The following is a 14,042-nucleotide window of genomic DNA, read 5'->3' on the forward strand; positions in this document are numbered from 1 at the left end:
CACCTCGCATAACCACGAATATCGCATTAAAAATCCAGCTAGACAAGGCAGCCATAAAGGGTGAACATTTCGATAGATGGAGGGACTAACTGTATCTTGCGTACAGTGTCAACATTCGCAAAACAGCACCCGGAACTCTGGGTTTCATCACCAACCACCGGTACACAAACTATTCTCAGATTTTCGAATTCGCCATACGAAGTTGCATTCGCGGCTTTCGGCAGAACATGTGACCGCGTGATCGATCGATGAAAAAATATTACTCTGCTCTTCTTTTGGGCAGAAACCGAGACCACCGACCATCACCGATCCATCCAAAGCGCACGCCAATGTTGCCGGCAAAATTGTCTTCCTGCTTTCCTGCGTCCGCCTGTGTTGTGAGCTACCGTTGGAGATGGTGAATGATATTTCGTACCGTGTTAAAAATATCCTCATAAAAAAAATAATACACAACGCACAACGATGGTGTCCTCGTCTAGGGGCAGGATTGCGATAGCTGTACCGAGCGACGCACGGTATTGGTGTGGTGACAAGACCGGTCCACACTGTCTTTACGGTACGCAATTTCGAATCGTCACCACTAAATGGTGTCTTTTCCACTTGCTATAGAGCCGACCCGGCGTGCCAAGTGGAGATGGTGGACTACATCTGCCGGTGGTAACGTTTGTACACGCAAATGCCATTCTGTTTCATCCTTTAAATCTCTTCTTGAGTGGGAAGGGGGTTTTTCGTTTCGGGAAACGCACTCAGCGATAGAATGTCAGGCGAAGTTTGTCTCCTGCTCTCGATCTAGTCGGTCGCATTTGTGGTGCGTTACGATCGCGTGTGCTCTAGCGGTGGAGTTCATCACGGGGAGATGATACTAGTTGAGGTGGACGAAGAAGGCCTTACGGTCCTGTTATCGGTAGTGTTTGCATGATTATTTAGTGGATGCAAGATTGTCCCGATCGGGTGTTTGTGTGTGTGTGTCAATTGATATTGATGATCGTCAGCCTTAGCCATATTCGTTGAGCTAACTGAATGATAAGAGGTGCCGGTCGGTGTAACTATTCTCCTTTACATCCGGTGTGTACGTGCGGAATGTGCTCTAATTGACAGCAAGTGTGGCCCAATCCACCTGAGATTACGACATCCAAACGCACAAACCCTTCACCTTCCTAGTGGCGTAGGCGTTTTTTCTTGGTGGAGACTGCAGGCAGGTTGGTTTTCAGCTTCAACTACGGCCCCATCATAATCGTCGGTGTGACGTAAAACGTTTTGTAGCATTTTATCTTCTTGTTTTTGGGGTGTGTGAGCGAGCTGTCTCTTCCCAACCATCAATCGTTCGATGGTGAATCATTCAGCACGAGAGACGAGCTATTTCACTTGCAACAGTGAAACACGACATGGACACAGAACGGGCTGCAATTGGAACAAAACAACAGCATATGTGGCGCAAGTGGATCAACCGGGGGAACTAAATATAGTTCCCTCGGGTCCGAGACGGAGAGTACCCAAACACACCAGCACAGAAACGGCGGCACTGGGACACGAATGCAAAACCAAAACCCCCCCCTCCCCCCCCTCTGTCTGTCTGTGCGTGTGCGTGTGCTCCCGTTTTGGAGACCGGAGGGCTTGCACAGGCCTTCCTTAAGCTTATGTACTTCCTTTTCTGCTACTACACGCGTTTCGCATTAAACAAGATACTACTGGGCGTGGAATGGGTTGTAGCAGTGGTGATAGTAGATGTAGTAGTAGTAGGAGACATGCGCACACAACTTGACTGCAATAGGAAAGGACAGGAACACGCGCCAGTGAATGTTGCACTTGCTTTGCGTGGAGCAAAGTTGATCAGGGGGGGTTAGGACAAGATCGCTAAGATCGTTCAAATGAATAACTTTTCTCGGATTGTGAGACCCATTAGTGGGTAAAGAATGAGCGTTTGTTAAAACCTACACTGACACGTGGGTGTTTGGGAGGTAGGATACATTTCATTCAATACTTTTGGCCCACACGATGGTCTCGTTCTCGAGAGGAAATAGATTCATGAGCTGAGGGATTAATCGGATGTAGGAACACATTTTTATCATCACTTACATTGATCCACAGAAGGTGAATCAATCTTCTAAACAAGCCTTAGAGTATGAAAAAATAGCCTTAAACAAATAATTCGTTCAAAATCGACTCTAGAACTTAAAAATCAACTTTATGTTTCAACTTCTTACCAGAGAAAATTTTTGATGGATTTATCACGAGTAGTACTGAGGAAGAACCCAACAGTTTATATATTAGCTAAGGTGATGGATGTCGGTGGCACGTTTATTAGCAGTAATTCTATTTCCTTAAGTGATTTTTCAATAGATTTAATATATTATCATGCATGTACGCGTTTTTTAGATAACTTTTCAGAAATCAAACCTCATACATGTGTCCAAAAAGATCTGATGTAGTCACTCAAATCTGCAATAATTGTTCATCAAACCTTAATGTTTTCAGCTTAATTGCAGAACGCTCCTCAGAACTCGTAAACTGTGTGTTTTTCACATTCTTCGCACATATTTCTGTACCTCGTCGTTGTCGCTTGTCTCCCCTTGCGGGGTCTGCTTTCTCGCCTCCTCCTTAATTCCTTTTCCTTTGTTTTTGTATTGAATCTTCTGCGTTTTTGTATACACCTTGATGGATTACATGTTTTGTAGACGACGAAACTTAACCTTTTTCCCCGCGTTGAAACAGTTTCATAAACATCGGTCCTATCGATGGTCGCGCGATCATGTTAGTGCTGTTCTGCTGGTAAATTCTTCAATTTCACTGCAATCGTGAGCCGCCGGTTGGGTGGAAAACACACGCACACACAGTATTTCTCCTGCTCTCTTCATCCGTATGATATCGTGCTAAAAATAGTACGCCGAATACTATATGCGCCCCCGGTTTCTTCTACTGCCACGACGAAACGTGGTGTATTTTTTTAAGGGGTGATTTCGGTGAGAAATCCCCCCATTTCGCACGGTGGTTTGTTTCCTCCAACTCTGCCCCCAAGGGGGCTCTGCTGCGTTTTGACACCCGGTAGAACACACCGAGGCGAAAGTGAATGTTTTTTTTTTTTTGCAATTGGTAGTGTGGTATAGCGCTACCAGATTGCGTGGATGCACTCGCTTCGCGTTCCTTTTCTTGGGGCTGACCTGCGCATTGCGATAAAAGCGAATGAATGATCGTGCTTTCTTGGGGGGAGGAGAATCACTGGTAATGTAAGACGATCGGGGAGGATGTGTATTAAACCGATCCCCGAAACAGTGATGCGGTGTTCCGAAAAACACACCTACACATCGCGAAGGGTGATTATAGGAGAGATTTTCCAGCACGATCATGTATTTGCACCGTGTCACACTCTCACGGAATGTTTGCACGGTTTCTCACCACTCTCCGTGATGAGATCCGAGATTTTTTGGCACGGATCATCACCATCATCAACTTCGTCCCCCCGCAAGATAGACCCTAACCGAGACCAGAGAGTGAGAGAGAGAGAGAGAGAGAGAGAAAGTATAGCAATGGGGGGATGAACGAAAGAGCGACTAGATCCTAGTCGAACCGACTCTGACCACAGAGGATGGATCCGCAACAGAACAGAGCAGCTCACAACAACGGTGTTTGGCAGGTTGTTTTAGCCCCGGATTGCTACCGGGACCAGTTTCCGATCGGATGCTGGCGCGCGCGAATCTCAAAAGCATCGTTCGCGCGGTTTTTGTGATTTTTTTGTTTTGTTTCCTTTTTTTCTAATTTGCCAGTAAAGCAGAGCTCTGGCTTACTGTGTGTATGTGTGTATGTTGCTTTTCCCGTTTCGCACTTGATCGCGATCGCGAAGCGAAAACATTAGGAAAATACTCCTACGCGAAAATGGCGTGTGTGAACAAGCAGTTGCTCGAAATTCTTTAAAACTTTAGCAGGACAACAAAAGTGAAAATTCCTTTCGAAAAATTGTTTGGTTACAACCAAACAAGCTAATGTTAGGTTGTACGTGTGCGGAGTGATCTCTAGGTGGGGTCCAGTGAATTCTTGAAGAACACGCACTAAAAACGGTGGACACGTAATACTTCTTAAACCCTGAAAAAGGACATCGAATGTAGTTGCGCGTGTGATAGAGCTGACTCTGATCAAGCCTTCGACATTTTATCGTCATCGTCTTGACCTACTGAAAACGGAGAAAAAAAAAAACAATTTTCCAAATGGGAAAACCTGTGATGACGCATTAGTAGTTGCGTGACAAAAAAGATTTCCAAGCTGCACTGCACCACCAGTAGTGGAAGAAGTAGAAAAGGACTTCACAGTTCTACCTCCGCTAGATCGTTGCCTCATCCGTTGTTGTTCCAAAGCGGATATTACGTCAAGTTCGCCCGATTCATCCCCTTGTGTCGTAAGCGTGGGGGGAGGTTGTGTCCTCAGCTGCTAGAAAGGAAAACTTCTTGCTCAAGAATTTTCCATCTACACGCGCTTGTGTCTGTGTGTGTGTGTGTGGGGTCGATTGTGGCGGCACACGACCCCTCATCCAAGCCGGCCGTCAACATGTGTTCTTCGGTGTGTATATAGATTAGTAGTGGGGTTGTTGGGTATCATACATTCGGAGTAAAGTTGAGGTTGTTGTTTTGCATTCAATAATTCTATTTTAATTACATACTTTTCAACTTTTGTAGGCGTTTAATGGGAAAGAGCCATATGAGGATGAGGAAAAGTACTGTTCGATTGATCTCATTACACAGTTCGATGTAATTGGTCACCAAGTGCATCCTAATGGGGGTTTGCTGCTGTACATCGGGGTCAGCAGCGATAATTAGTTTGTGTTAAAATAAGGATCGATAAATAATGTGTGTGTTTTATCATCACACTCCCTGGTCGATGGTCGAACGCTCGAAAGCTAAATTATTAATAAGAAATGTGAAAAAGTTGTCCCGGGAAAAATGCCATCGATGCTTTTGTTTTGTTGAATGAAAACGGCACAACTCTCGGCATGTCTTCGTTTAACATTCCCGTAACTTTTCTCACCACTTTGTGTTGTGTTGTTATCATCGTAAATAATTGGTAACGATAACAAAACAAACGAAGAAGCGTTTGGTAATCCTTCGGGTGCCGGTTTTGTTGTATCTTTCCTGTTTTTCTTAAGAATCTTAACCCTTTGTGATAAGAACTTCTGTAATTCTAATACAGCAAATAAAAAGCTATGGCAATATCGTGGCGATAGAAGAAAGTTGTATATCCGTCTTAAAGGAAAAATCAGTTAAATCAGATTAATGTCTATAAACTGGTACAATACAAAACACTCACACACACACACACAGATTATTTAATTTGCTGTTTCGGGCCTTTCCTTCGGCTCCACCAGCAACGTGTGCGTTGTGTCGTGTCCTATCAGTGCGGCCGCGTGAATGTGAGTTTTTGGGGGATTTTATTTTTAAAATTTCTCGCTCCCTTCTCACCCCCTTCACAAGCACCCCACATCGAACCTTAATCCACCCTTCTTGGACCCCTTCTTGTTAAGGTCCGTCCGTTCTCTCTCGCTCCCCCCCCCCCTCTCTCTCTCTCTCTCTCTCTCTCTCTCTCTCTCTCTCTCTCTCTCTCTCTCTCTCTGTCTCTCTCTCGCTCGCTCTCTCTCTCTGGCCTTTTTTAATTTTTTGCACTTTATTTAACTTTTTGGCGTCGCGAATCGATGAATGTTGGTACTGCCAGGCGCTTACAAACTCTGGTCGCCTTTTTTGTGTTTCATTCTTGAACTCTTGCGGGGTTATGGCCTCAGTTTTTTTTCCTTACTGATCCGCCATACTCTACTATACACATGTACACGCCGTAAATCGCCGAAAACAGCATTATGGTGGTTTTTCCTTTCGCCTTTTCCCCCCCTGCTTGGTGGGGACAGATTAGCGGGGGAGTCGTTGTTGTAGAGGTTTTGCGAGGGGTTGTTTGTTATTTGGTTCATGGGCTAAATCTTGTAACGCACAAATGCGCTAGTATTTAGTTCTCTACACAATGTAGACGACCCACCGTGAGTGGTGTGTTTTGATGTGCTTGCTACTGTTGGAAAGGTGTCAATTAATAGTCAAAAAGTTTGCGCCCTGGCCGATCGATACACGTTGATGAAGGGAATCCCTCCAAGTGAGGCTGTGTCCAGCATTGGTGGGTGACCTCTGGAATTGAAAAATCACGTGCGCTTGACACGTGAACTCGTTTGAATCATAACCTGGAAAAGTAGTAGTTCTGACGTCTTTATGGGATGTTTTATTACTTGTTATGGTTATGAAACTGAAGGCGATTGTATAGACAATGTTGTGCTACTTGGAAAGATAGTTTGTTTTTTAAGTACTTCAAAGCCACAATTCTCGTGTGAATTTTTGTGAGGTTGCAATGAAACCATTTTACCGTTTAAATAAGACAATATCAAAGTTAATATAAATTTACATCTTTATTCAGTTTATCTACCTTCCTAATAACATTTCTCGTATTTATTTACTTTTTTTTACATATGTTGTTGTTTTGCTTCTCAACGACCCACTACTTTCTGCGCAACGGATGATGATGATGCTCCGCGGATGGTATCCTGCCTGATCGCTCAATCAACCGGCCCCGATACGAATGAAAACAAAATCATCGACTCACGCACAAAACTGACACAAACGACGCACACGGATTTGGTGATTTTATTTTTTAGGCACACCGAAAATAACATGGTATGCGCCAAGGACGACCAAACGCTCTGCACCATCAGAGACGTCCGGCCAGACGCAGTACAGAAGCGCTTTTCCGTAACCGTCCGTCCGCACTATACCGTCGCGACGCTGTACGAGGATGTCAGGCTACAGACGGCATACAGTGACTTCGAGCTAAATCTTATCGGTACTGAAACAGACGAACAGGTAAGCTAAACGTTCTGCGGATAATAACACCATCCTTGCAAACTTAAAAACTTAAAAAAAAATTAGTTTTCTGCGAAATTGCATGATCATTGCTGCGTGCAAAACAATCTAAACTACATTCGAGCATTGCGTTATTCGAAATGCTCATCCTTATCACTCACTCATCATTATGCAATAGTACAGATGAGTCGGGCGGCAATGTCAAGTACAAGGAATCCTATTACCGCCGCTTCCTATCATTTGGAATCCAAGTACGTTACGAACGGCCGTGTTCCGGGGGTGTGCGAGGGACTTAGAACTTCTCTTCCCTTTCGTTCAGCTCGCAGTAGTGTATGTTTGTAAACATTCTGGTTTTGTTTAGGAGCGGTTGACCTTAGTCGAACTCTAGTCGTTAAGTACGAAAAGTACTTAAGTAGTACCTCGCCCTTAAACACGTTTGTCGCTTTCGGCAGCGTATACTATCAGTGGATGGATAGGATGATGTTATTAGAAAGCATGTGCATAGGAACTTTTATCTTTTAGAATAATCAAATTCACTGTAGAAATTTGAAAAAAAAATGGGAATGGATTTAGTGTAATTTTTGGAGATCGAATTGAATGTGTCATTGGCCAGAGATTAGGATTTTCATGTGAAAAACTCAATTTGGAGTATTTATTTATAATTAATTATGACGGTCCAGGGCCGTATTGTTTCAATTTGGAGTATCTTGGTATGACATTTTAAGTGAAACTCAAATCTGTTGGATAGTCAGTCTACACTACGGGGGAACGGGCTGGATGGGATTTGGACGAGAGACGTGATGAACCCAATTAGGGTTCAATTCTAATAGCAATTCTTCACCTCTTCAACAATTCAACAATTCTAACCTCTTAAAATAACACCCAAATTAACAAATTTATCCTTACCATAAATAGTGTCTAATGTATGTACTTTTACACTACAATTTAACATGACATAATTGCAATATTGTGTAAATTGAAATAAATCGGAGCATTAACCTTTCGGGCTTGGCGTCATATTGGCGCCCACTATTCCCAAATGAACGCTTCGTGCGCTAATATCCTTTTCTTCGGTACTAAGTCACTAGAGACGAAGGAAAATCGCCAAATATTCGTCACTCGTCATTTTGTTCGCTAATCTAATGGGTAACAGTGTTTTGGGGAATGCTTCTTGATTCCGGAGTGTTGACAAAAATTTCAACCAACATGAGGCCAATGCTATTTTTAGACCAGTGTAGAATGTGATACGCTTTTCGCACCCGAATGAAGATGATTTATGGATGTTGAACACAGACAGTATTCATGCACGGTGCTGCTGTACGTGGTTTGTAAGTGTGTGAGATTAATGCCTGAATTTAGAATCGTTTGTAGTAATGACTTGATGGGACCCCTTCTTGAGGTCTCAATAGTAAAGTGTGTTCGCTTAATCAATTAACCGGTGTTTATTTTCCTTTACAGGTTCCCTTGCACGAAAGGCAACAAGAGAAGCTTTCCGATGTCGGTATAAAGTTTGGCACCGTGAACAACCTGCTCATTGTTCCACGGATTACTAATCCACCATACTTGGTAAGGTTAACACGCTTCAGTCTATATTATGTTGTTTAAAATATTCTCGACCTGTATGCTCCCTTCCAGTTGACAGTAGATGATATGTACTCAGATGACGACCTGGCTCTTGGTGCATCAGCAAGCCCGGTAGAGTCCGGTAACTATAATATCCCAGAACCGTCGCAAATTCAGCCACCCATGCTTCAGCGCTTTAACAACGACCTCGAAACCCAGCAATCAATAAAGAGCAACAGTTTACCAGCGATTGCCGCACCACCAGTTAACAGCATGAGCGGTGGAAGCATAATTAGCAACGGCTACCACCACGGGGATGGTGGTGGTGAAGGAGGAGGCGGAGGTGTCGGGCGGGGCAGAAGAATTGGTGGCGATGGTGAGAGTGGTGAACGGGCGCCACACTTTCGTGGGCTCGTCAATCAGGCGATGACCTGCTATCTGAACAGTTTGCTGCAGGGACTATACATGACGCCCGAGTTCCGTAACGCACTGTACAACTGGGAGTTTGACGGTGAGGATGAGGCAAAATCGATCCCGTACCAGCTGCAGAAGTTGTTCGTTAATTTGCAAACCTCGCCAAAGTCGGCCGTCGAGACAACGGATCTGACACGTAGTTTCGGTTGGGATTCGGCCGAAGGTTGGCAGCAGCACGACATCCAGGAACTGTGCCGCGTAATGTTTGATGCGCTCGAGCACAAGTTCAAGCGTACGGAACAGGCGGACCTAATTAATCGGCTCTACCAGGGCCATATGATCGATTATGTTAAATGTTTGGAATGTAACACAGAGAAGCAGCGTGAGGACAAATTTCTGGACATACCATTACCAGTGCGTCCATTCGGTAGTACCGTGGCGAATGAGTGTGTCGAGGATGCGTTGCAGGGCTTTGTGAAGCCGGAAATTTTGAACGAAAGCAACCAATACTTCTGTGACACCTGCAACAAGAAGTGCGATGCGCACAAGGGACTTAAGTTCACCAAGTTCCCGTACATCTTGACGCTGCATCTGAAGCGTTTCGATTTCGATTATCAATCTTTTCATCGAATCAAGCTGAACGATAAGTAAGATTTTTGCGATGTTCAAAATAAGGCCATTAGTGGTAATTTCTATCGGTAACGTCTTGTTCCAGAGTAACCTTTCCCGAGCTGCTGAATTTGAATCACTTTGTTAGTTCGACGCCTTCGTCTGATTATAAGCTCACAACCAGTACGATTGCAGCTGCGGCGGCTGCTGCCGCTGCCGAATCTTCGTCAACGAATGGTACCGCAAATGGCAATGGACCGATGATGATGGAGACGGCCGAAAACTTTATGAAATCGGACGAATGCAGCACGACGGACAGTGGTTCAGCACTCGAGGAGGATTCGTTCCAGAATGGTGGTACTTCCGTATCATCGACCACCACCACACCGAATGATCAGTTTATGGCGCAGGTAGGTCCCGTAGGGATCCATGTGGTACAAAAGCTGAACTAAAAACTGAACAAAAAACTTACCTTTACGAATTTAATTCACTTGCGAATAGGATGACGATGAGGGTATCGATATGGATTTGACGACCAATGGTGATAGTCACAGCAAATCGTCACCGATGAACAGCAGCTTCAACGCACCGGGCCCGTACAAGTATGAACTGTTTGCCATCATGATACACGCGGGCAGTGCTTCCGGTGGCCATTATTATGCGTACATCAAGGACTTCAAGAGCGGTCGTTGGTTCTCGTTTAACGATCAAACTGTTCTGCCGGTATGGAGAGAGAGAGAGGGAGAGAGAGAAAGCATCGTTTGGTGTTACATCCCTAGAAACAAAATTTCACTTCTCACTTAGAAGCACCTGCTCATTATAGAGAGAAATGTGACTTTGTTCCTAGAGATCGTTTGAAGAGGATTAAAGTTTTTGTTTTATTTTTTGATGCTTGTATAAAATAGATTACTCAAGAGGACATTCACAAATCGTATGGAGGTGGATCGTACAAAACGTCCTACACCGGGGCATACACGTCCAGCACCAATGCCTATATGCTGATGTACCGGCAAATCGATAGTGAGAAGAATGCTCTTCCGATCTCGGAGGAACTATTTCCCGAGCATATTAAGGTAAAATTTTATTAATATTTGTACACTTTTTTCGAAGCTTCCTATTGAGTGGTATTTTTAAACTTATTTTTGGTTTTTTTCTTCAATTCTACAGCGCTTGGTAATGAAAATTCGAGCCAACGAAGGCAATCACAGTCGAGATCATCTGGACATGACTAGAATCACGGTGGCGTATGCAAATCCCCGGACACGTACCGTGAAAGGCCAGCGAATGGCAGTGTTTACCAGCTCGACACTAGCGGAAACGGTACAGGAAGCCATACGAGTGCTTCATCTGAAGGGTACAGTGCCGGTAGAACGTTGCCGTCTAGTCGGATACGATAGCAATGCGCATACCATTGAGCGTAGTTTTGAAGGACATGAGGACAAATCGGTATGGAGTTAGAAAGAACCCTAGGATAGGATAGGAATAAAATCTCACTTCTCACTATAGTGAGCAGCATCTGCTATAGTGAGAAGTCAGATTTTGTGTTCCTAGAGAATCTAGTCTGGAGAAAAGAGGGTGTGCATAAAATTTCATTGCATTTTTCGTAGATTGACGAGGTGATGAGAATGCTGAAACGCTGCGACGCACTGCTGCTGGAGGTTCGGGAAGAAGGCGAAACGTTCGAGGAATATTTAGTGCAAGGCGTTATGACTAAGGTATGGTAAATTGAAGCAATATTTGAAAGAGCATCTCGTGAATGTGTTTCTTCAACAACCTTTGGTTCGCAGGTGTACAAAGTGGACGTGAATGCCCGTGACGTGGAGGGTCCACTGTCGATACGAGTCAATCTGTCCCAAACAGTAGCACAATACAGAGCTGTGATCGCGCGCAAGCTAAAGCTGAACCCGAAAACGATACTGATCGGCATGACGGTGCACAAGGACAGTGCGAAGCTCCTGCAGAACGACGACGCAACGCTGGAGGACGAACATTTCATTGAATACTGCAAGGTGTTTGTGACGACGGTACCACAGCAGACGGGAGATGATCCCGAACAGTACTATGCACGGTTCCGCACGTTCATGCAACGGTTGGATCATCTGGTGTCGCTGTACATACTGTTGCCCAAAATGGAGCCAGGTATGGTAACTCTGGTGCAAGTGCAATGACATGACAATTGTAAATCGAATGTATCCGGTTTTTGCTACGATCTCTTTCGCAGACACACTTGAAAACCTCTCCATTCCTCGCCTATCCAAAGAGACGCTGGCTGCGATCGCTGGAGCGGATCACCAGATAACAACCACCGGCACCGGAGACAGTAACAGCGAGGACAGCAGCCTGAGCGATAATGATCGCACGCTTGTTGAAGATGACTTTGTCCACATTAAGCTGAACGGTGATTTGCATTTGACCAACGGGGGCAATGGAGCGTTGAGCAATGGTGTCAAGAGCGCCACCACTCCGACCACCAACGGCGGTTTCAATGATGACGATGACAACGATGAGGATGATGAAGATGCAAAGCTGGCCGAAATGTTGCAAGAGTGCCGAGCGCAGGAGTACTACTTTAAGGTGACACCACTGGACACGACCGGTGGCAGCAGTAGTAATGGTTCGTCCAATACCACCAATGGCAATTCGGCGGACGACAGCAGTACACGGAGCCACAGCACCGACAGCCAGAAGCTTATACAGGTGCTGATAGACAAGCGGTCGTGCAACGCTTACCTGAAGTATCGGCTGCAGTCGTACCTGCAAATATCGATGGATTACTTCAAAGTGTTTTCCTCGGACGTGCTTTGTCCAACGAACGATAGCGCCAACTTGCTAAAAGAGCTGGATTACAAGTAAGTAGCTATCGGAGCTACAAACTTTTTGACGTAAAGTTTGTAGCTTTGTTTGTAGGCTTCGTGTAACCTAATCTTAGAAAAAATGTCATCGTAACAACGCCTTTAGACGTTAATTTCAGCTACCCACAGCTGAAATGTGATTTGACAGTGAACATTGATTGAAAGTTCCATCCGTTTATCAACGCTTTGCACATTTTGCTCCTATTTTTTGCAGAGATGATGATCGTTTAGCGCTCGAACTGGGCCGTGTATTGCGCAAGGGCGAATATAAAATGAACGTGAGCTACGTTAACGTGAACGACATGACGGAAGAGATGGACAATACCACTTTCCTGTGCAGCACGATCGTCAAGAACGGGGATCTGATTGGTCAGATAAAGAAGGATATTCTGGCTAGCCTACCCACAACGCTTGGCGAGGCAGCTAAGAAGTATGCCCACCTGCACTCCAACAACTGTCGATTGCGCCGCAAAGGCATCAAGTATCTGTCGACCGTGTACAAGGATGATGATCGTATTGGCAAGGACATTACGATGCTATCGAGTGTCGATGTAAGTTAGAAAATCGACGTAAGGTAGGCTACTGCTACAAAGATTACAATTTCTATTTTCCTCTGTTAGGTATTTTTGCAAGAAGTGGATGATCTCGCCAGCCTCACACCGATCGATATCAACGATGTAGTATTGTTGGTGAGAAGATGGTATCCATCGGAAATGAAACTAGGAAAATTCCAGGAAATCCTATTTACCGGTAGGTAACCGAAGCGACAAACAACACAATAATCGACGACTTAAACACTATTGACAATTTTGAGTCTCTGAAAATTGACCTTTTTTTAATGAAAAAAAAAAACTATTTATCTGTTTACATCCCTTTCATATCTAGACAAACTCGAGCTGACTAAACAGCTGTCCCGCATCAGTGGTATCCCGCCAGAAAACGTTGAGTACGTGAAGATCCCGCAGACGACTCTGCATCGCGACAGTGTCTTAAACATACAGAATGGTTTGCAATGGACGTCAACGCCCCAGCATGCAGACGACTGTCAAATTTACTGCGTTGGCACACTACTCTACTATCGGTAGGGAGGATAAAATGTAAAGTAAAAAGTTGGAGCTAAGATAACGACCCCTTTTCCTTGCAGCGATCGCAAAGAACCGCTAAAGGAGCTAACGCCGGAGGAGCGCAAAGAACTGACGAAGAAGGACGGCCGTACCAGCTCGACCTACTCACCCCGCAAGGAACGTGCGCTTAAAATCTATCTTGATGCATCGCCCAAGAAGGCCGACGACTGATCATCATCACCCTCGGACGATGGCGAAGTGGTCGTTAGCAAGCGAAAGAAAATCTGTCCTTCCAGCGACCACCGTGGGCAGCAGCACCAGCATTAGTAGAGCGCGCTTGGAGATGATAAAAAAGCACGATGAATAGAGGGGGAGGAGAGGGAAAGTGGGGGAGAGAGAGAAAAATGCGCTTGAAATGTAAGTTTTTCTTCTGAGTGCAGATCAGCATTCATTCATACGTCGCCATTAGGACATTAACTTTAACCTGGTGTATGTTGGACGGATGTTGGGAAATGGAAAGGATTAGTGTTTATGGGGCCAGTATATGTTTGTGTGTACGTGTGTGTGTGTGTTCGTTGCATGGGGAAATGTGAGGATCATATTACTGTACTCTTTGGAGCTTCCTTAGACTCTTGCACATGAGCCGATCTCGACTGCAGCAGCGC

The 14,042-nt window shown here is 44.9% G+C and overlaps 2 protein-coding genes across 2 annotated transcripts in view; both read left to right on the forward strand.

The window, feature by feature from the left end:
• Positions 1–14,042, forward strand: part of LOC126562251 (tubulin alpha-8 chain-like) — a 395,370-nt gene that overhangs the window by 232,349 nt on the left and 148,979 nt on the right. The gene's annotated exons all lie outside the window — the stretch shown is intronic.
• LOC126561379 (ubiquitin carboxyl-terminal hydrolase 47) lies at positions 6,668–13,640 on the forward strand. Its single transcript, XM_050217489.1, has 14 exons — positions 6,668–6,875; positions 8,334–8,441; positions 8,511–9,499; positions 9,568–9,871; positions 9,963–10,184; positions 10,367–10,534; positions 10,629–10,907; positions 11,069–11,176; positions 11,249–11,600; positions 11,683–12,310; positions 12,528–12,864; positions 12,934–13,063; positions 13,199–13,394; positions 13,458–13,640. The coding sequence occupies exons 1-14, from the start codon at positions 6,687–6,689 to the stop codon at positions 13,606–13,608; spliced, it is 4,161 nt and encodes a 1,386-aa protein (XP_050073446.1). The 5' UTR covers positions 6,668–6,686; the 3' UTR covers positions 13,609–13,640.

Source organism: Anopheles maculipalpis, chromosome 3RL (assembly GCF_943734695.1).
Source record: "Anopheles maculipalpis chromosome 3RL, idAnoMacuDA_375_x, whole genome shotgun sequence".
NCBI lineage: Eukaryota > Metazoa > Arthropoda > Insecta > Diptera > Culicidae > Anopheles > Anopheles maculipalpis.

Coding starts and splice junctions, on each gene's coding strand:
- LOC126561379 (XM_050217489.1), top strand. CDS start 6,687: ATGGTATGCGCCAAGGACGACCAAACGCTCTGCACCATCAGAGACGTC. Junction 9,500..9,567: donor CGAATCAAGCTGAACGATAA/GTAAGATTTTTG, acceptor GTCTTGTTCCAG/AGTAACCTTTCCCGAGCTGC. Junction 13,064..13,198: donor CCAGGAAATCCTATTTACCG/GTAGGTAACCGA, acceptor TTTCATATCTAG/ACAAACTCGAGCTGACTAAA.